This window comes from Centroberyx affinis, unplaced genomic scaffold (genome assembly GCF_046629955.1).
Source record: "Centroberyx affinis isolate AG114_WGS23_722 - 3 ecotype Tasmania unplaced genomic scaffold, CSIRO-AGI_Caff_v1 ptg003268l_1, whole genome shotgun sequence".
NCBI lineage: Eukaryota > Metazoa > Chordata > Actinopteri > Beryciformes > Berycidae > Centroberyx > Centroberyx affinis.
In genome coordinates this window covers 148,481-169,843 of record NW_027281290.1, presented here as the reverse complement: position 1 = coordinate 169,843, position 21,363 = coordinate 148,481, and the positions used below count along the sequence as shown (strand labels likewise).

The following is a 21,363-nucleotide window of genomic DNA, read 5'->3' as shown; positions in this document are numbered from 1 at the left end:
CGTTGGCTCCTGTCTTGGAACCGATCCAGTAACTGCTGTTTGCTCCTGTGAGTGTGAAAGCCCCCAGCATGCATGACCTCCCATTGACAGACAAGTAGGAGCCTTTCAAACAAACAACTGGCAGAGTAACGACTGCTAGGGAGACAAAGCCCATCACATGAATCCTGTTACTCAAGTCCAAGTCAGTGATCAGATTCTTGTTAATCTAATATACTGAGGAGGACTTTCACAGGGGAAAGTACAAAACAGTGCCTAAACAATGTTCTATTCAGCAGGATAAAGTAGGCTGAGCAGTGGGCCTGCTCTCTGAGAGAGGCAGTCATGGGAAGACAGACAGAGACATTTGGTAGTCTTCTGGATGGGAGCTGGGCAGCTGCATGTTGGAGCCAAAAGGCAGCCACGCCACTGAGGAATGTTTACTTGTGCACCAACCAAAAAAGCCCATTTGCTTGGCTTGGTGCTGCTACCTTTTTCACCCATTCAATGTGGGCTTAATCTTTTCAGAAAAGTAATAACCCACGTCATTTTCATATAAATAAATGTCCGTTGTGCAACTCTCTATCACCAATTGCTATAACACAATAGTGATTGAACCTATATCCCCCAGGCTTTACTGGGGAACATCTTCTGCTGTTCAGGAAGTGATGCATTTTACATTTGAGGTTTGTTTGGCATAAACAGAAGAAGAACTGGGTAGTTAGCATGAGCAGCGATAGCCACCATGGCTGAACAGACAAAGAAAAGAGCGCCACCTACAGAAACTCAAACTTCATCAACAGAAAATCCAAGGAAAATGATGTCACAGTACCACCCACACTGTTTGATTGACAAGTGATCGCAGCAATGAACACGTAAAAACAAAAACAAGGAGCTCATGGGTTACCACCCATCACCTGTGATAGTGTGAAAAACTGTGAGAATAATCCGCTGCAACAGGTCGTCCTCTAATCAGCTCTTACTGAGTCTGACAAATAACACACCTGAGAAGATCACTGGCCTCACCAGTTGGAGTCAAGAGGTGACTGCTTAAACATCTGGTGTGCAGATGTGTGCCGGGGCACAGGTACAACAACACAGAACTGCACCACATTCCAGAGTGAAGCCCGCGGGAAAGATGGCAGGACAATGAAGAATCAGATAAACACAGCCACAGAAAGTGGCATCAAAGGGATGATTGGGGGGGGGCGGAGATATGAAAGCAACATGATCAAACGTGTTGACTTAGCATGTGTAGGGGAATGAGGGCTATGGCTACGGATGGTGATATAGATAGCACTGTTGGGAGCCATGTTGATTAAAACATGAGCTGTGCGATGAGAGCGCGCTGCACAGGGGCAGCTCGCATCACACGAATGCAAATCAGCGAGGAGTTTAATATTCAAAGTCCGCCGGGCTAAACACTAAAGCCTGTAAGGTAGGTCCCCTCCTACCATGTCCACACTGCTCTCTCCTCTGGCTTAGAAGATACAGATATTGTATTACAACGTTCATGGCAAAGGTAAACCCCTGCGGGCGACAGTTCTATATCCAGTTTTCAAAAGGAGAGAATCACGCTCATCCCTTGATAAACAATATGCCTCCCAGCCCTTAAAGAGTCAGTCTCTCTGCTGTCAGCCTTTATCTGACCCTAGAGTCCCAGGAATGGGCTACTGATGCCAGCGTCTTTTATATAACAGACATATTCATGACATACTGTTTAGTGTGTCTTTATATGTTATGGTAGATGGTTTTGCGTATGCCTTCATATTTGATTCAACCGACAGCAACTACTGAACGTGCAATATTAAGTTAGTCTCTTTCAACAGGCAGGAAGACAGACTGGACTGAACAGGCAGTATAGAGCAACTGACATGTAAAGGAGCAGCTGAAATATCACCTCCAGCGCACTATGGACAGGTGAGGCTGCAGCCCTCATGTTGACTGCTAGTGTTGACACAGCTGCTGCTGTTAGGAACTTGCACATGGTAACCGAACCAGGGCTACAACTACACAGATTATGTTGGAGTGGCACGGGGATTCAATCAGCATTTCAAATCGGAGGAGTAAAAACTAGGCCAACAGTGATGCAGTCTGTATAGCATTGATTATTCCACACCACATGTTGCAAGCTCACGTCTCACAACACCTTCAACAGCGCTCTGCAAAACTTCCAATATGGTTTTTGAAGACGCTTCCACCTCTGAATCTTGCTTTGCTCATTTACAAGACAAGAGCACAGTAGTCTCTGGGAAACAATTATGTGGGTGTGACCTTTCTCTGCACGATCTCCCTGCCGTTCAGCATCAAACTCCAAGGGTTTATACACTCATGGCTATATTGCCATGATGAGGAGCAGGAATAGAAATGTCAACGCCCAAATGTTTTTAACCTCAAGGAAAAAAGGGAAGGGCGGAGGTGGGAAGACAGAGCTGCAGTTAAGGTCTCTATATGAGGAGGGGATCAGTCGGGGTCAGTGGGGGATGTTCTGCTGATACAGTGCAGAGGATTTACTACACGGCCGATTGCTGAACTATCTCCACCTGACCGACCACCGGAAAAGGACTGTGGAGGGCTTATGGAAGGTCAGGTGACCCTCCCAGCGCTAATATGATCTCCTCTCGCTCTCTCAGCATCCATGAAATACTGATTTATAACATGCTTATCAGCACACAGCAGGGCAGCTTAGCTCAGACCGGCCAATCACGTGGCCGGAATTTCCATTCTGAATTTCCAACCCTTCCCTGCCCTTGAAGCTCACCTTTGCAGGTTTGACACAAACTACCGAGGGTGAAACAAAGCAATCTTGGTGATTGCTATCCACCTGGATTCTGCTAAGCTGAAATGGGGGGGGGGGAGGGGAGTAATAAAGAATGGAATGTGACTCAAACATCCAAGGGGATTATTCCTATACTGTTTCCCCTTGCTCTGTAACACCTGAAGGGATTTCTGTATGTATTCCAAAGACTTTTCCATGTCCCAGCCTTTGCACTGTGGTTGTAATCCGCTGTTGATCTTGGAGGGAGTTCAAAACTGAACATAATGTGTAGCCACTGCCATACAGCTACATACACCACTATACATGTATACATAGCACCACCTGAATCTTTCATCTTTGCAAGCGCATTCTGTCCACCTACGAGTTTATCTCTCTTTATGATTGAAGAAATGTGGTGAATCCTCTCTCTTATCCATGGCAACATTGCTCTGGTCTATGCTCAATGCTTGTTATGGTTTGAGGCCCGATTCACTGATCTCACACATTAAGGCACTTTGGATGAAACCAACAACACATTCTCATTTTACATCCATGGTGACAAATGCACAGGTGAAAGGTTTCCTGAAAGGTCCTGGATCTGGGATGTGCACAACCTGGTGAGGTGATCAGCTGGTACTGAGCCAGCTGCTCAAATCATGTCAGTCCATCTCTTAGGGGCATAATAAAAGGAATGGTGTCACCTTGATCCAACAGAACAGCGACAGAATACCATTGTGTTTGTACCCATCTGGGTCGAGATCCAATTCCATGGTGTTTGAATTGAAATGTAACGCTCAAAGTAGCATGAAAACCACGGGGAACGCTTCATAGAAAAGTAGAGCGCCATGCAACCTATTTGAAGACACAACAGTGAACAGAAGGGAGAGAGGACGCAACACAAACACGGACATGGGTTAAAATCCAACTGACCAAAAGGAAGCCAGGCATGAACAGTCTCCTAGGTCCTCACAAAGCTTTATCTGCAATAAAATGTCTATCCCAACCCCCTTTGGAAATGAATTCTACAGAAAACAGGCTCTGAATGGCCCAATGGCCCGTGAATTCAAAACCCCTGTAAATTGAGAAACCCCAGACTACATGAGTGATCAGCACTTTCAAAGAAAACAAACGCTTGGCAACAAAGTGGAAAATCCTCTTCTGAAAACAGTGAGGTGTTTCCCAGATGGACCAAAGCTAGACTAGCAGTGAATCAGCCAGAGGCACTGCCCGGGACAACACATTTGGAGAAGTCCCTTAGATCCTGGCAGCTCTGGACATCCTTGTTCAAGAATGTGTTCATAATAGTGTTTATACCGGTGCAAGTCTCCGTGGGAATAGTTTAGGCAAGACTAGGCTGCAAACGGCACATTGCAATGAGGGGAAGCAGCAGTATTTAGAAATGAGGGCATTGTAATCAATAGGGGGCCTGTGAAGAGCACTAGCAGCATGCTACTTTGAGGGAGTCTATTTTGCTCCATAACAATGCAGCAACAGGGAGAAGTTGTGTATTCCCAGGAAGCATGACATAGATTTTTACTCATTTAAAGTAGCCCATATCTGAATTCATGTAGATGCAATTGCTCTCCTGTGTTATTTCCTGTTTTTTTTTCATGAATAATGATGACTATGCCACACAAAAACAATATATTCTTCTGATCAGGCGTTGGAAAATAAGGTGAGGCACACATACAAAAGACAAATTGAATGACAATTCATGAAACCCTAAATTTTATAGCCTCATATTTTAGCTCAGCAGGGAAAGCGTAAAGCATGTGCTCCCACATCAAGCCTGGCTTGTGGGTCTGTACAGCCATCCTACATACCTACATCTGCATAGCCGCTGCAGACGGCAGCGCTGGCTGATAATGAAAACACACCGGGCTAATTAATGGAAGGCATGTAACATCGCAGGTGTGTCACGAGCTGACACGATATGAAAACGTGTTTTCAAATTTAGCTCATATCCGAAAAGGTGGAGACCGCATGCCCAAAATAACACGTACAACCCCCCAAAACGACTTGTAGACAACACTATGTAGGCCAAGCCATTTTTCTAGAGAATATAGCTGTTGACGGCTATTCATTTATACGCCCATTTACGGTGAGAAGGACATCTTGGAGCAGAATCCCCCTTACCGGAGAGCATGACCGATGCCTACGGAGGTCTCCATGGTCGTCTGTGGAAATGCTTAGCCAAGAAAAATAATTTCAACGTGGGGCTACCTGACGAGGTCCTCCTCCCCAGAAGACAGCTTCAGCTACTTAATAAAACGCACCGTAATTCATAATACACGAATAAGGCAACTCGTTCATGGTGGCTCCGTATCCCAATTGTAATTCACCAGCAGCCTCTCGACCTCCGTTGCGTCGAAGCCCTGCGCATCTCGGCAAACCTGCCTTCAAAAGAGAAGAAAGGTTTCCCTTCTGCACCGGATGAAAAGCCCGATTTTCTGTACTCGTTCAGCACTGTCACAACAATATCCCCCCGAAATGTTGCATGCCTCAAACGTGCGGCACTCGGTCCAACAGATAAAATGTTGTCATATCCAGTTGTTGCCTAGTCGCACGTACTGTGTGAGGCTGAACTATAAAAAATACATCAGCCTGGCTTGATGTCTGTGCTTCTCATACGGTCCGCCTCCCGAGGCTATCCAATTATTCTCCAAAGATCATTCAGAAATAGTTTGCACTATTTTTAATATGTGGAAGACATTTTTTTTGTCCATCTCGTTAATGATATTATGCCTCGTTCATCCTATTCTGTAAAACTAGAAACCCTCTTGTATGTCTTATGGCAATTTTAATTATTTATACTCTTATTTGGATTCTGATAAATCCGCAGCAGATAAAATTATCAAATCCATGATTATGAAGAATAGATTTATTCAATCAAACTTGTTATTTATAAAATTCTTATTTCTTCACAATATTAAAAATTCTATTAAAAACATACTGAATTACAAAAACATGTTTTTACAGCTCTTTCTGTACCCCTCCACCCAAGCATCTTAGCATACATACAATATAGGCCTACAGCTGAGAATAATGTCACGTTCATACAACAGAAATGACACTAGCAAAATAAAAATCCATCACGTTAAGGAAAACACATATGCTTAACAATTTAACAATTTAGTGTCAATTCATTTTCCTACATGAATTTCTATTCTATGACAAAATGCAAAAGCCTTCAGGCTCACATGAAGGCTTCACTGATTTTGTTCATATGAATGGAAATTCGATTAGATTTTTTTAGGGCATTTAAAAACTAAACTGTACACCAGCCACAGGTCTGTGACACAACTGAGTGCATGACAGGTGCTCTACTTCAGAAAGTAGGCGGAATACAGAAGACTCTTTAGCACTATATAACATAAAGGCTCGGAAGCTGTATAATTCAAATGAAGGCATTGGTGGTGGTTCCCACTGAAACAATGACTGACAACAGCATGGGAAGCTTTTAAACCAGTCTGACAGTCACTGAGGTATCCTTCTCTTCTCTGGGCTTAGTGTACAATCCCATCATTTCATTGGCCCAAACAAGCAAGGATCAAATAGCTCAATAACCCTATGCTACTATGTCACAAAATATAAATGTTAATAAAATAACAGCTATGGTTGGGTGAGATTAGGTATGGCCCATCACTGAAAATAAAATCACAGGCTTCCACTGTTTCTGGGTCAGTTGTAACACTAAGTTTTCTCAGAAGGCCCTTCAGATCTTACAATGTAGTTAAGTACATTAGACATTTGAAGAGAAGCTTTTACAATATATATTTGATCTCAATATAGTAGGCCTGGTGTCAGCAAGCACGGTTTATTTGCACAATGCCTTCAAGACAAAGACATAGGAAATAGGTAAAAAATGTCCTCTGTTTCAATTTCTTAACACTTCTCTAAATAACTTAAATCAAACAATAACAACAAAAGGATTTTTAAAGAATAAGAAATTCTGAACTGAAACAATTATTTTCCATTTCAAGGGCAAATTCTGCACAATTACTAGAGGAAGCCTTGAGAGCAAAAATAAACCCTGATAATACATATTAAGAATACATATCTTTCACATTCTTAAAATCAGTGAGTGAGCCACTAAACATCCCAATGGAGGAGGGGCAGGAGGGGTGTACAGCTAAGTAAAGGAAAAGTTAAGTAAAGAACACAAATGGGGGTCACACTCATACTCATACACACTCATACTGACCTATGTGAATACATCATTTTTGTCATCCCTGGGATGTCCACGGTAGAGGAATTTGACAAAGCAGTTTCGCTTGAGGAAGAAATCATTTTAGAAAACAACTAATAGAACTGTATCTATTCCTTTTTTGGTGTCCTAACATATTTCACGTTTAATCTGCTAATCAAAGCTAACCTAAGTCTTACTTTGTGCAAGGGTACGCTTGTTTTTACATCTGCCTCAGCCCAAAAATGATGATAAATGTGGCGAAGTTGGTGATCTCATGGGTCTTTTTCAAAATATCCTTGTCTATTATGCACTGGTATCACACGCCTTCCTACACCCATTAATGACATTAATGATTTGAACACATGTCCATCAGCTAAATCATCCACCCAGTTAGTGGCAACTTGCAAAGCAAAGGTCAAGATATAATTTGAAATTTGATCTCAGTATGTATTAAGAAGTTTAAAGCAGTAGTTCGGACAATGGAAGATGAATCTGTTAGAAATGACAGATGCTTTCATTGTTGTAGTACTGAGCCACTGACTTTTCTCTCCCTCCCCTCCTCAGTCTTCTCTCTACTTGCTTTTCTGTTTAACTGCTGTGACTGTCTAGGCCATGTCTCCCATGTAAAAGACATAGTTGTTTTTTCCAAAAGGACTAAGGTAATACCAGATTTTGTATGATGCAGCATTCTCCTGACTAAAGGTAACTAGATATCACAGCTGAAATCCAAAATAAACTGCTTTTACTAGTCATCATGACTCATTTCCAGATGAAATTTGAACACTAGAAAATGTTACCCTCTGTGCACGCTCTCTATTTTATCTTTAAGTTCTGGCTGCCACATGCCATTGTTTTTAAATGTCACTACAAAATAGCCTTAGTATCCTGCATTTTTCATAATCTGTCTAATGACGTGACAGTCTAAACAACTGCATGTCCACAACAATACCACTTTATTTTTTGATTTAGACATTCAGAGTTAGTGCCAGCATTATGCAGAAAAAATATCAAAACCTCTGATAAGCCACCTGAACCTGTTACTAAATGAACCAGGTGTGAATGTAACCAAGAAAACCAACAAAAAGTGTTGTCAGTTTACTCTCTGCTGTCAAACCAAATTATAAGATAGCAAAAACATTGGTCATATAATTTACCAAGTTATGGGTTAGTGTACTAGATACAAAAGTAACTAATTTTGTCCAGCGGCTGGAAGTAAACGGATGGCTAATGCTTTGTTTATGTGGTATATAGTCTATGGGCGGCATGACGACATTCTCAACTCATCTCGACTCAGACAGACAAAAATTTGTCAACTCAAAAAAGTGTGAGTGGTGGGATTTTTTTTGTTTTAAATGGTGAGAGAAAGCCAAACAGAAAACCAACAGTACACCAACCAAACAGTTGACGAGTCGGCGAAGGGAGTTCAGATCTACATGTCACACTGCCAAGTTTCACTTGACATAACAGTCATCGTGAGGAAAAGCCCTAAAACAATGTGGCAGAAGAAATCTGAGACGAAATAGGCCTGCTCACTTAAGGTGATTACAGTGTAACTGCTCCTAGAAAGCCTTTGGTGAATCTTCAAATAATAAAATCATATTGATATTATTACAGTCCAGAGGTAAATGTGTAAACTGTAGTCCAACTTGTGCATCCATGTAAAAAAAAAACAAAAAAAAACAAGAATCCTAAGTGGCACCCAAGGACTAATGGCCTCCACCATGGTCACAGATTGTTCCTGTCTCTGCAGCTCTGTCTCATCGCCTACAAAGGGCTCTGCAGTTAGCACAGATGTTGTTGTTTTTCTTAACCAAGAAATCACATGTCGATGCCCGCTCCAAGATGATTGGCCCCTTGTTAGATGATAGTTCTTGGGAGGGCAGTCCCTGGCACACCAAGTATCTCTCCAAGTCCAAAAGCAGATTCACCACTTCAGTCACAGAGGTGAGGTGCGTCGGGTGATCATCGTACAACGGGTGGGTGAGGAGCAGCGGCTGCTTTTGGACAGTGACCTGATAGCAGAAGCCTGGGTCAATCAGCACTATAGTGTCAGTCATGCTGGACTGTTTCGAACACTGGATAAGCTGCAGCTGCGGGCCCTCCACCACGATGGCATACCAGAGGATAGGCAGTGCAGAGGCACGCAAAGCCTCCAGCAGCTTTAACAGCTGGTTTTCTGTGTCCACCCCGCTCCCGGCCGGGTTGTCTGCCAAACTGAAGATTCGTGTAATCTGCAGTGAACAATAGAAGGAAAAGAAATGACCACAAAGGATCACGTTATCTGTGGTTATCCAGATAACTAATATGAAAACACCCTCCACTTGAACACACTTCCCCTCAACAGGGCACTTACCATGGGCAACTCCTCTTCTACTTCTTCTCCAGTGTGTTTTTCACCATCTCTGCCTGCGTTTGATTTTTCTCCATCCCACCTGCTTAGCTGGTCGTGGGTTGATAAGGGTGAAATCATAAGTGAGTTGTCCAACTATTAGGCAAGCAAAAAGAAATAAACATAAGTACATAATTACATATTTTTACTTTTAACTATATTTACTTCTAATAGATTGTTTCACAGGAGGAGTTGACAAATAATGTTAGGGCACTGTGCCAAGCTTAGTCATAAAGACTGATTTTCTTCCAACATTACTGTTAATATTTTTTTTTAATGGCACCCAGAATACTATGTATGAACAAATGTTTTGTTATTTTGCAGGCCAACTGGCATCAGAGTGCTTCAATTTGCATACCAACACTGAAATACTTTCTATCACTGGAAATACAAAATTATAAATGAGGCTGCCCCTTAAGTCTCTGAGAGGAATTCAAGGTGACTAGGTCAAGGGAGGTGATGCAGTGCAAGGATTCAAGTGACTCTAAGGTGGCCAAAGCAGGGATAGTTGTCAGGACAGGAAGAAAATGGAGAGGAAATCAAGATGGTTCAGGACCAAGAGAGATCCAGCAGATACATGGGAAAAATCATAATGCCACTTGAGCACAAGTTGGGGCCTGATTAATCTAAGCTCGGTCACCTGGGTGAAGATGCCTGATGTTGAAAGACCAAAAACACCCAGTGGCCCCACGTTACATCACTGATGATGTATCCAGGAGCATCAGAAGATGTATTCATCCAATCACTTGGCTGGCAAAACCAGTTATGTCAAGGAACATACTGGAGGATGGCCCAGAACAGAGTGGTGACAACTGGAGAGACAGTTAACACCTTGAAAAAACAGCAAATCAGGTGAAGAGGGGTGGTGACCAATATGGAGACCAAATTAAGCTGTGGATTGTCTGATGCAAACCCAGAGGATCCCAGAACAAGAGGAGAATGAGCATTCCAACTTGACAGACACAAGGGTGATGGCCAAAGGAAATGGAGAAGTCACCACAAGCACGCATTGTGTGCCTGAAAAGGTTTGCAAGAACGGCTGATGCATAAAGTCCTGAAGAAAATATTTTGAGGTGTAGATTGTGACACAATCAATGCGCTGGTAACAAACCTGGTGAGACACAGGAGGAGCCAAGCCTGGATTCTCCCACAGAGCCAGGAGCCTCAAGTGTTGCCAGTTCCAACACAGACCGATCAAATCAAGTAGCCACAGGCCGCCAAAACAACAGCAGGCAATGGACAAGCTGCAACTAAACTGCAAAGGGAAGTGTGGACAGGAGGCCATGATGGCTGATGGTCACTCTAGCAGCGTTGGTGCAGTTGAGCCGAGGCCAAGCCCCGTACACCATAAACCAGAGAGGTGCAACAATCTGCAAGTCAGAGTTGAAGGACCTCAAGAAACAGCACAAGGCCAGTGAGGAGCAAAGACCTCTTTTGGCAGAGCTGTGGGGCATCTTGAGGAAAAGACTTGATTCTGCGCATGGCTAAATGACAGAGGACACCAAGAGAAGAGAGCAAGGAGGAGTACTGCCTTCATAGGAAATCCCTTTGGTTTGACAAAGCAGCTGCCTGGACAGAAGTGCAACAGGAAATTGCCTCGCTCTAAAGAGGGTTAGAGTTGGGTCAACTAGCACATCCAGAGCACCTACAGTATGACCGACAGGGAAAAGGAGATGGGTCAGTGCAACATATTGACAGACCCACTACCACCAACCACAAAGTTAATTCCAAGTGAACCACTCCTGAAATGCAGGATGTTGTGAGGAAGGCAAAGTCAATCTTGGCGCTTGGTCCATGCAGTCTAAAAGCACTGCATGAAGGTCTATAAGCACTGCATGAGGGTCAAAAAAGTGTGCAAATTTGTAATACTGCAATTAAAACAAAATTCTGCAGATTAGACAGTAGCAAATAAAGCAGTTGGCATGCCCATTTCGCATTAATGAAGTTTTGGACCAGGATTTCATAATCTTTCAATAAGGAAATACTGATTTATGAGGCCCACTAACCATATTATTTTCACATTGCTACATTTATAAGCAAAAATTTGCTATCACTCGTCTTGCTGATAATCAACCTTGATTAAACGAGCTTTGACCGTTCCTGCAATAGAAAATGCTGAATGGAAAATACAACTTACTAATTGAGAGCTGTTATGGTTGCTGATGTTGGGGACTCTCAGGGAGTCAGGGATTCCATTCCTCTGTCCAATTTCTGAATGATTCAACTTTTGAAAGACAAAATTAAGTTGAAATTCTATTTTGAAAGGTTTTATGTGATGAAAATTTGCAGTTAAGAATTTCTAATCAAACCTGCATGGACGATTGGTGGTGTCTTAAGTTCAGCTCACAAGAAGGTTTGCTACCGCTGGTAGGCTCAGAGGTCCAACTCATCTGCAACAAGGACATAAAAGTGTACAGAGACCACAAATCCTTCATGAACTAGCAAATGTGATTAGTTTTTATCTGCATGAGAAGTTAAGCTAATCCAAAACAAGACAACCAATAAAAACAAAAGAAGAAACAAAAAATAGATAAAAAGCATTAAAATACAGCCTTTTGTCAGCACCAATGGCATTGGAAACTCACTGCTTGCAAGTTACTGTCATCATCCTCGTCAGTAAAGTCCAAGCCAGCTCTACTTTTCTTTGTCTTTCGACTGTATGTGTAGTGAGGTCTAGGCCTGCCCACCGGCAATAGGCCCTCTTGGGTCCCATAGTCAGATTGGCCCAGCTGAAAGGGCAACAAGTGTCTCTGCCAAATACAAACATCCATATGTAAGTGGCAGTGGAAGCATTGGTAGGAGGTTATTTAAAACCACCACTGTTAATACATCATTGGAAGGGAGCACAAGGAACAATAAATAATAGACAATTATGTCATCGTCAAATGTATATTTGAATTAAAAACGCGAACTGTAAAAATCCTACCATCGCCTGTCTCTGACATTGCCGCAGACGACACTTCTGTCGCTTCTTATTGCTGCCTCCGAACTTTGGCTTGTCTACACAGAAATCACAAGTGCCGCAGTCTTTCCTGCAGAGACAGGCATTGCATTTCCCACAGGAGCGCCGCTTCCGTTTCTTATGCCACTGAAAGACAGGATAATCAGAAACTATTTAGCACAAATCAGTGACATTATGCAACAATCAGGTGAAAAAAGTTTTACGATTGCATTATTCTGTCAATCATTTGTGGCAAGGAAGGGGCATAATGCAAAATCTTGGGCTCAAATCCAACTCATGACCTTTGTGGCATGAATTGGCTTTGAGCCAACTCATTCAAGATTATTATGAAATAATTTAGAAATTTTGAAAAATTTTAACTTGCAACAGTGGGAAGAGGAAAACTGATATTTTACTAAATGTATTTATGTAATTGATTCAACACTTGCAGTGACAATGACAAATGCTGTAAAAGACATCTCTCATGACACAAAACGGACCCTCACACAACGCACCCACCCTGAATCCCACTTCATTTCTTACGCATGACAATCATAACAGCATTCATTTAAAGCTACAATATGCAACTTCTCTTCTTGAGAAAGGAAGTGTATTGTTAGTCCCGCCCTCCTCCCCCTCCCGACACTTGTCACTCATCTTGATGAACTGTCTAGAAACAGCATCTAGCCTGAAGCTGAGATAACAAGCATCCATACAGCCACCACAGGTGCTGAAGGAGACAACGAACACAGGGTATCAGAAATAAAGAAAACAACAACACCATGCCTATATTCACCTGTTTTTTAAAGGGCTTTGCCTGGCACACGTTTTGCCTTGCTGCTCTTTCGTTTCTGAATGCTTTGAGCTACTGTTGTTGTTGCTGCCGCTGAATTCCTGTGCTTGACAGCCAAAACCGCCTCAAAACCACCTCAAACATATTGAAAAGCCACTTTCAGGCAAAAGGCGGATTTCCACATGTATACACAGGGTCACACACAGGCCCAGACCGATATGGTATGATATATCCTATTTATATATTGTCTATTGTATTTATCTAGCAATCATGCCTCTGTGTCTATAAGGATGCCACTCAAGGATATTGAAACAGGGTGAAAAACTCACATCATCATCATCGTCAGTCGACATGTCTTCATCCTCGTCAACATCCACGTTCACTGAAAAGTCCTCTGTGTCACTGGTTTTATAACTTGGGTGCTGTGGGAATAGAGCGATCAGTGAAGAGAGGGGAAAACTGTAAAACGTTCTTCAGAGAAATAAGATGTCAGAATATTACAAATAAATGTGTTGTTTGGTCTTAGATTAAAAAAGGTTACCTGTGAATCCATAATGTCACCCTGTAAAATAAAATGGACTTGTTAGAAGATTTAGACATTGAATGAGTCAGTCAGTGACAAATCTACACTAATTATTCAGTGTCAGGTCTTGACAAAGCGGCCACTAACAACAATATTAAGTTGACTGGATGGTCTTACCTTGTTATTTACGTCATATTCTAGCATAGCCGTTAAAGTATTTGTATTTTGACTGATAAATATTGAATAAGCTCAACAACACTGAGTGGTGTTTGCGAATCGTGTCACAGCATGTTTTCTTTTACCTAGTTATTGTTTATCCCTATGGACTCGTCAACCTCATGTGTTGAATATAAAAGTCGAAGGTCAAGATGAAGGTGAAACTCCACTTCAAATGCTGCCCTCAAATTCTGCACATTCACAATCAAATGTAGACAATAGACAAAAAATATTTGAAAAATATATTTTTGGCACAGTGGGTCATGATCTTAGTGGTGGGCCGGCATGGTAGAATATATAGTATAGGGGAAACACTGCCATTACAGGGTGAAAAAATAACCACTAATAACTGGATTTAAGACATTTCAATAATTTAAGACTTTTTCAGACCGACGGGCACTTCTACTACAGCAGCAGCGATGTGAGGATGAGCCTGACAGATAAATAAATCACATAACACAATACTCAGCAGCGGAAACTTTGAAAGGAAAACACCTTGACATTTTGGCCAGCTGAAACATTTTGATTGAACTCAGGGACATCAGTTTCTCTCATTTTGGACATAATTTTCACTGGCACAGACATACATATTTTCAAGCTGATAATCAAGGAACGCAAGAGAAACCAGTGGCTAAATTAATATATATGTTTACACAGCAAAACTTTTAGCTTTTCTGGTAAACCAAATTCAAAGGCAATCCGGTTGCAGATCCCAGTTTGATTTCCGATATATTTGCTTTAAATTGCCACAAATTGTTTACTATCACAGGCATTTCAGACATGTGCAGTTAAACAAGAACCCCAGAAAAACCTTAGCGACATCAGCACATGTAGATCCTTGGCCTTCTAGTAAGCATAATAAGAAAATAAGATGTACACAGTTTAGGGGATGATATAAGATCTATTACCTGGTAACTCATACTGTCGTCAAATATCTCCGAAACGTCATTTTGAGGCCTCTGCTGGGCGAAGTTTCCACCTCCAGGGCCCTATTGTGTCATACAGAACGAAGAGGTAATAAGTACAAAGGTAACTGTTTAAGAATAATGAAGTAACTGACAAACAATGAATGTGCCTCTATCAGCCTACCTTGCGGATGGGACATATACATTTGCGTTTCCGGCAAATGCGTTTTCGGGATTCCGGGCTCTGCAGTCCATGTTTGCAGTTGGCACACTGCCCACAATTCACTGTGTTATGGCAAGCCACACACTGCCCACAAGGAATCCACTACAGCAGACATAAATAAATAAAGACATCATTAAGACAAGGCAGGTTTGTTTACACATCAACATCCATGTCATCTGCATTTTATTAACACATTTTGAATGCATCCATCAGTATCCTAATTCAGAGGATTAAGCAGGGAATTTAAAATCAGATAGAGAGGACTGTGAAACGGTCTGTCTGTCTCCCCCAGTTTGAAAATGGAATTATGTTTGGCAACAATATGTTGTTTGGGGGCTAATTAGCCTGAGTATCCTTTCACCTGACAATAATATTTTGTAAACACACAGAGTTAAAGTTAGAGGGGACGGGGGCATTTGGTACCTCACAAAAAAGGTTATTATCTTTTAATTTTTATCTGTAAGAATTGAATGTGCTACACATAACCAGATTTTGCCCTCATCCACAGCACATACTGAAAAGTCAACATGTTATGCTGTTATGTTAGCTAACAGGTAAATACTGATACTGATAATAAGAGCCTCGAGCCATCCAAACTGTCCATTCATGCCCAGAAGATAGGAGCATCGTCATTCTGGAGGAGTCTACTCCCATCAGGGCAGCAATGCTTCACCACTGGATAAAGAGGAGAACTCAAAGTGGCTTTGTATTTATTATCATTTATCTCTCTAAGGGGTTGAGCGGACCTGAGCCATCACCAGAGACTGTGACGCAAGCTGTGACGCAAGCTACAACAGACGCCAGGAACCCTGCTTTCAATATACTCTGTATCCTTCATTTATTCAGCTGTTTGCTTTACCTAGGCAATGTACATACATGTTGTAACTCAAATCACGGATTACAATCATGTACATGGCATTTACTCTGGGTAAAGATGAACTTGTTATTCTAAACTTTGAGGCTAATTAAAGTGATGAGAAGTTCAGCCAGAACTTCAACAGTCTAACATCCTCATATATTATCAGAACATTCAAATGCTGTGGCAATTCTGAGTCCATGGTTTAATTTCTATTAATCATCACAAGTTACCACTAAACATAGATGTTAACATCATACATACATACATATTGAGAGACACCGTTTTTACCTTTCTGAAACGAATCATCGGATGTTCCCTTGTCTTCGAGGCTGTTGGAATTAAAGAAAAATAAACAATGTGGGATGAGTAATAACGATGTCAACCTATGAAGCTGGAGCCTGTCTCACGAAGCGAGCTCAGTGGGTTAGCAAGGTAACTTTGGTTTAACCCTGGCTTTTTGGTCTCAGGAAGGTGGCTCACTTAACCGGGGTAGATCACCATGGTAACCTGTGCTGTACGGCTAACCTGCTCCGGAGCAGGTTCAGTTCAGGCTATCGGATCAGAACAGATAAAAGGCCAATCAGCTCTCTGGAAACATGGAGTCACCATGGATCCTGATATCAACACAAACATTTCATTCTGACAAGTTATAAAAATAACTGTACAGGGGTAAACTATTGAATTACCAGATAGTAATAAGGGCTGTTAGCAGGGTGTTTAGAGACCAGTGGAACCACTTTGCTTTCCATGATGACTTATTATATCAGAGATATAATATTTATTAAGCTACATCAGATATAATAAATGTTTGTAGCATTTCCAGGCCATTGGCCCACTCTGGCTATAAAAGAGGGCTTCTAACAAGCAGCAGGTAGCTTACATTAGTTGACCTATCAATAGTGAATGAAGTACTGCTGCATATTAAGTGCGCTAAATTCTTTCAAAGGATTCTCAACAACGATTAATGCAGCAGACTGCACTCATATTCCATCACCAAAGTGCTGGGAAACATGAGGCCGACTTTGTGAATATTAAATCTTTTCACAGCCTCAATGTGACACAACACTCTATCAATGAGAAGAATGAACACTGTGTCTTAATGACGGGCAGTGATAGGAGTTTACACATTTACACCATTTTCCTCCAGCAATCCTCCCTAGCCTTGGCAGCAACAAACTATGTTACTTTTCACTGTTATGTTTTTGTAAAAATGCTTTTGTAAGAAATGTTATCCATTTCTTTCCCATATTCACTTTTACAATCTACTACATGTTGATATTGTCTGCATCATATGTTTACATAACCCCACAATTATTTATAGTGTATTGTTTATTTTATAATTTTCTACCATTTTTATTGCTTCTTTTTATATTCTAGTTGTCTGCTTATATATTTCCTTTTCCCCTGCTGCAATGACCTAATTTACCCACATTTATTTATCTCATATCAAATATGCTGCTCTGGATCTGTCCATGTTGCATGTGATTGGCTGTTTGTTACAAGCCCCGCCTCTTTCATGTGAACACGCTCATAGCTGATAGGGAAATCCTGGGTTGACAGAGCCAGTTGATAACCAGCTACGTGAGACCGGTTATATGGGATCACCTCTGTTAGGTTTTGTGAAGCCAGCAAATGCAAAGATAGCCTGACTATGTTGAACTCACTCCATGAGACAGACCCCTGGTATCTTTTATCTGTCACATTTTATTTCCATTTCACTCTATGTTTCTATTTCTGAAGCCAGAGTTCCTCAGAATGGTTATGTTTCACACTTATGTATTGACATACCCCAACAGCTGGGACAGCAGGGCTTCTTCCTCTGTTTGTCATACCATGTGCCTGTAAACGAAATACCACACTTGGCACAGACGCTGTAGAGAAAGAACATGTGATAGACAGCAAGTCATCTGCTTGTAGCAACAACTCAACATAAAAAAACCCTTCTGATCAAACAGAAATACTACAAGTGTCCTGTGATCTAATACCAGCTGCTGCACTTCTGCAATCTAACCTCTGGTGTCAATTTCAGTGATAAAGTTTGATTAGTGAAATGTAAATTGAGGAAAGAGACTCACAGAGAGGCCTCTTCTGACCCAATTTCCCCATTGATGGAGGGGAGCGGTCTTGATGATGCGGTATGGGGAAGTTTTACTTTGTCTTCCCTTAACGCATCTTCATCCTCGGGACCTCGGTTTGGAGTGCTCATTAAGCTGTGTGGGGAGAAACCTGTTTGGTTGGAGTGGGCGAGTTTGGAGCCCAGACTGGGGGTGAGCCTGTGGTGCGAGTCAGGAGTGTCTGCCCCCTCTCCTCTCTCCATCCAGCTGGACTCTGAGGAGGAACGCTCCCGCACCCTTCTCTATAACGATAACGATAACGATAAAGTGAGAAAAACAAATTGTAAGACATGCACATTCAAAATGAGCAGTTTACAGTGATAAAATGGGTGCATACCTTCCTGCTTCTAATTCCTCTTGGGAGTGGTGCATCACCAGTGTAGAACTTTCCTGTCTTGAACTCAAACGCTGACACGTCCATAATGCCCTCCAGCACTGACGCTAACTCTACTTTGCTTCTCACTCGGTCACCATGTGGACTGCAGAGGAGAAAAACAATGAGAATGATGGCTGTCTCCAGCCTACGTTAAACATTCAAATGAACAACGATTGTTGAGCACCAAGTAAATTCATAATAAAATGTGTACCAGCCCCTGAACTGAAGACAGCTGAACAGTGGGAGAAGAATATCTCCAATGGATAGTATTCACCTTAGGTAATAAACATCCTTCTGGCCAACACTGGAACCTGAGCGACGAACAACTTCTCTACGTTTCCAACCCTCTCCTAGCGCAGACCACTCTTCCCATCCCTCATCAGGATGTGATCGCTTACGGCGGTGAACATTAAGCCTGATAATATTGGGGGGGGGGGGGGGATAATACATGTTAGAAATGCATATAAATGGGGAAATACAACAGACATGTGCATAAAGCTGCTTGAGGTCAGAAAAATACACAAGAAAAACTGTTAATAGTTGAAATAGTTTGAATCAAGAGATGGAGGGAAGGCCTAGAGGTTTGAGATGTGCCACAAACAAAGTCACAGCTTTGATCCCTGCAACAACCAGTAAGTCAATCAACCAATATGTTCTGTCAAAATGTACTGGCACAGACACTGAACCCTCTTCTGAATACAAATTGCAAGTTGCGTTGAATATCATCATATAAGCTCTAATACAGATATAAGGTGATGGAATACGACAAATACTAAAACGTTACAATGTTATTTAAGCCAAACACCTAAAAACTGTGACCCTCTTGCTGGTTTGTTTCTTATTGTTATTATTCCCTTTAACAACTAATCTTCCTGTGGAGTTCTACAAGAAAATCAGTACAGCAAATTAGCATACATGCATTATCCATTATAAACTTTAAGCATGGTGGCAGAAGGGTGATAGTTTTGGGCTCCTTTGCTTGCACACGGCCTCAAAAATCAAATCCAAAGAGAACATCACCTCTTACTAGAGTGTAGTTCAGCAAAATCAGGCCTCTGCAGACAAATTTAACATCTGTCAGAGAAAGATCCCTAACTGGCAGCATATTTGATGTTTACATTGTGATATTTTTAGATGACCACAGAATGATAAAAATTAGCATTAATAAACGTACTGGTAAATCCTTTTTACATTCCTCTCGCTGCTCGCCACGCTCCCGCTCTTTTCACTTTCTCCTGCCAGACTCTCTTCTTCGGGATCCTTTCTGCCATTGAAGTGTTGGCCAGGACCTTGGAGGTCCCAGTTATTTGCTTCATCATCCTCCTCAAGGGGCTCAAACCAGTCAACTGGAGGCTCAATAGCAGCAGCCTTCGCCTCCTCGTTTGCCTCTCCTGAGCCTAATTCCACAGGAGCAGAGGTGAGGTTTCTCTTTGCATCAAGTTCGTCTGAAGGTGCTAAGGGCTCCTGTGTTGGTAGCACCTCAGAGGTGTTTTCTGATTCGCTGTTCCTAGTCTCTGTGCTTTGTTCCACAACTCCTTCCTCAGGCCCTGTGGCAGAGACTGGGCTTTTAACTGGTTCCTCATTCATTGTTCCACCTGTGTAAGCCACAAGCGTCCCGTTACTGAAGAAAAAAAGCTATGTCCTAAGATCGGTCTTCCATTCCATTGACAGTGGTGTATTTTCACAGTGTGCGGGGTATTAAGACTTTTGACCTCGGCCTGTAGGTTTGGACAGATGATCTAGCAGGATCGTCTAAGCTGCTCAGTTTTTCATGACAGACCCTGGCAAGAGAGGAGACTGTTTAGGTACAGAGATGACACACGTAGGTTGCAGCTCAGTATTGGTAAACAGTGCCAAACTACAGTTAGCCTACATAGATAGCTCGATAGCTAGGCTGGCTAGTTATGTTACTGTAGCTTGCAATAGCAAGCTGCTCCTATATTGGTTTCGATTATTTTTAATCAAAGTGGACATGACTTAGTGAGCAAGCATATTACAATAAAAACATTGTAAAATATTAGTAACTAACTACAGTGACATATAACTAGCATAATTAGCTAGCTAGTTAGCAACCATAAAGATATGTGTTTTGTCAGTGTTAAAATAGCTAGCGCTGGGATGTAGCAAACGTTAGCCAACTAACACAGCGAAGCTAGCTAACGTCAACCATCTAACCTATTACGGATGAAAGTCCGATTCTCTAAAACCACTAACGCTGCGGCTAACGATTTCTTAATATGTGGTTTACATAGCACATATTATCAGCAGTGCAAAGTATCGTTAATACAACATAGCTAGGTGCTGTCGAAATGCTATTCGGTAATCAAGCATAACATTAGCTAACCTTAGCATAATGTAGAAGCCAACTAACGTAACGTTTCATTTGCAATTTGCTGGTGTTATTCCCGCGAGCCGGGAGCGGATCAACAAAAACAAATTACCTTCAAATAATTCTAAATATTTCCTTAATTGCTTCCTACTTCACTCAAAATATACACCACTTGACTTTGCAAGGTAGTGCTAACCTAGCTAACCCCACCACGCATCTAACAACAAAGATAGTAGAACTCAGAAGAAGAAAATCCCGCTTCGCGAGCCCATGGAGAGGGAAAGTGACAACAAGCGCCACTGCTGGTTGCGCACATTCATTTCCCAGCGACAAATGCAGTTACGAGAATAACTTCTCCTAAAAAAATAACTACGCGAATTTAACCTGAACTACTATTTTTCAATAGATATGGTTATAAACTATAATACAGCGACGGTAAATTTCTGTGCAACGTGTATTGTAAAAACTCTGTTCCGTCTTCCGCAGTCCGTACAAGTACTCGCAGTGAAACTGGAATCTCTGTCACGTTTAATACACCGCTGGGTTTATATTCTTCTGGAGAAATAAAGCCTTTCTCTGAACGCAGCCACCAGAGGGCAGCAGGACTTTTCCAACTCTAAAGTTCTCGCGCACGCGTACATTTACACACATCGATGTAAACCGTCATTGTGCATTTGATACAACTATGGATCATGTTTTGCATCAAATGTGTAGCAACTGACCAAGACAATTTCAAGTTTAACCTCTATTTGTGTTTTTGTTATTTTTGCTA

The 21,363-nt window shown here is 41.8% G+C and overlaps 1 protein-coding gene across 3 annotated transcripts; it reads right to left on the bottom strand.

Moving 5' to 3' along the window:
- Positions 1-5,634: 5,634 nt before the first annotated feature.
- Positions 5,635-20,824, bottom strand: mbd1b (methyl-CpG binding domain protein 1b). Of its 3 annotated transcripts, none has more exons than XM_071538388.1 (17): positions 20,704-20,824; positions 19,437-20,043; positions 18,537-18,677; positions 18,224-18,365; positions 17,848-18,128; positions 17,561-17,643; positions 16,061-16,101; positions 14,875-15,015; positions 14,694-14,774; positions 13,588-13,608; positions 13,376-13,468; positions 12,239-12,400; positions 11,898-12,062; positions 11,622-11,702; positions 11,450-11,536; positions 9,277-9,408; positions 5,635-9,154 (listed from the first exon to the last, which is right to left on the bottom strand). In XM_071538388.1, the coding sequence occupies exons 2-17, from the start codon at positions 19,847-19,849 to the stop codon at positions 8,681-8,683; spliced, it is 2,538 nt and encodes an 845-aa protein (XP_071394489.1). In that variant the 5' UTR covers positions 19,850-20,043; positions 20,704-20,824; the 3' UTR covers positions 5,635-8,680. The 3 variants fall into 3 exon arrangements, with proteins under 3 accessions (XP_071394489.1, XP_071394491.1, XP_071394492.1); XM_071538390.1 differs by having other exon boundaries at positions 9,277-9,363; XM_071538391.1 differs by lacking the exons at positions 19,437-20,043; positions 20,704-20,824 and having other exon boundaries at positions 18,224-18,396; positions 18,537-18,616.
- Positions 20,825-21,363: the final 539 nt, after the last annotated feature.

Bases quoted from the DNA above. Each gene is read 5' to 3' on its own strand.
- mbd1b (XM_071538388.1), bottom strand. From the start codon at position 19,849: ATGAATGAGGAACCAGTTAAAAGCCCAGTCTCTGCCACAGGGCCTGAG. The intron at 16,102-17,560 runs GTATGTCAATAC...TAATTCCAACAG, and splicing joins CTGCTGTCCCAGCTGTTGGG to CCTCGAAGACAAGGGAACAT. The intron at 9,409-11,449 runs GTAAGTTGTATT...CTTGCCTAATAG, and splicing joins ACCATAACAGCTCTCAATTA to TTGGACAACTCACTTATGAT.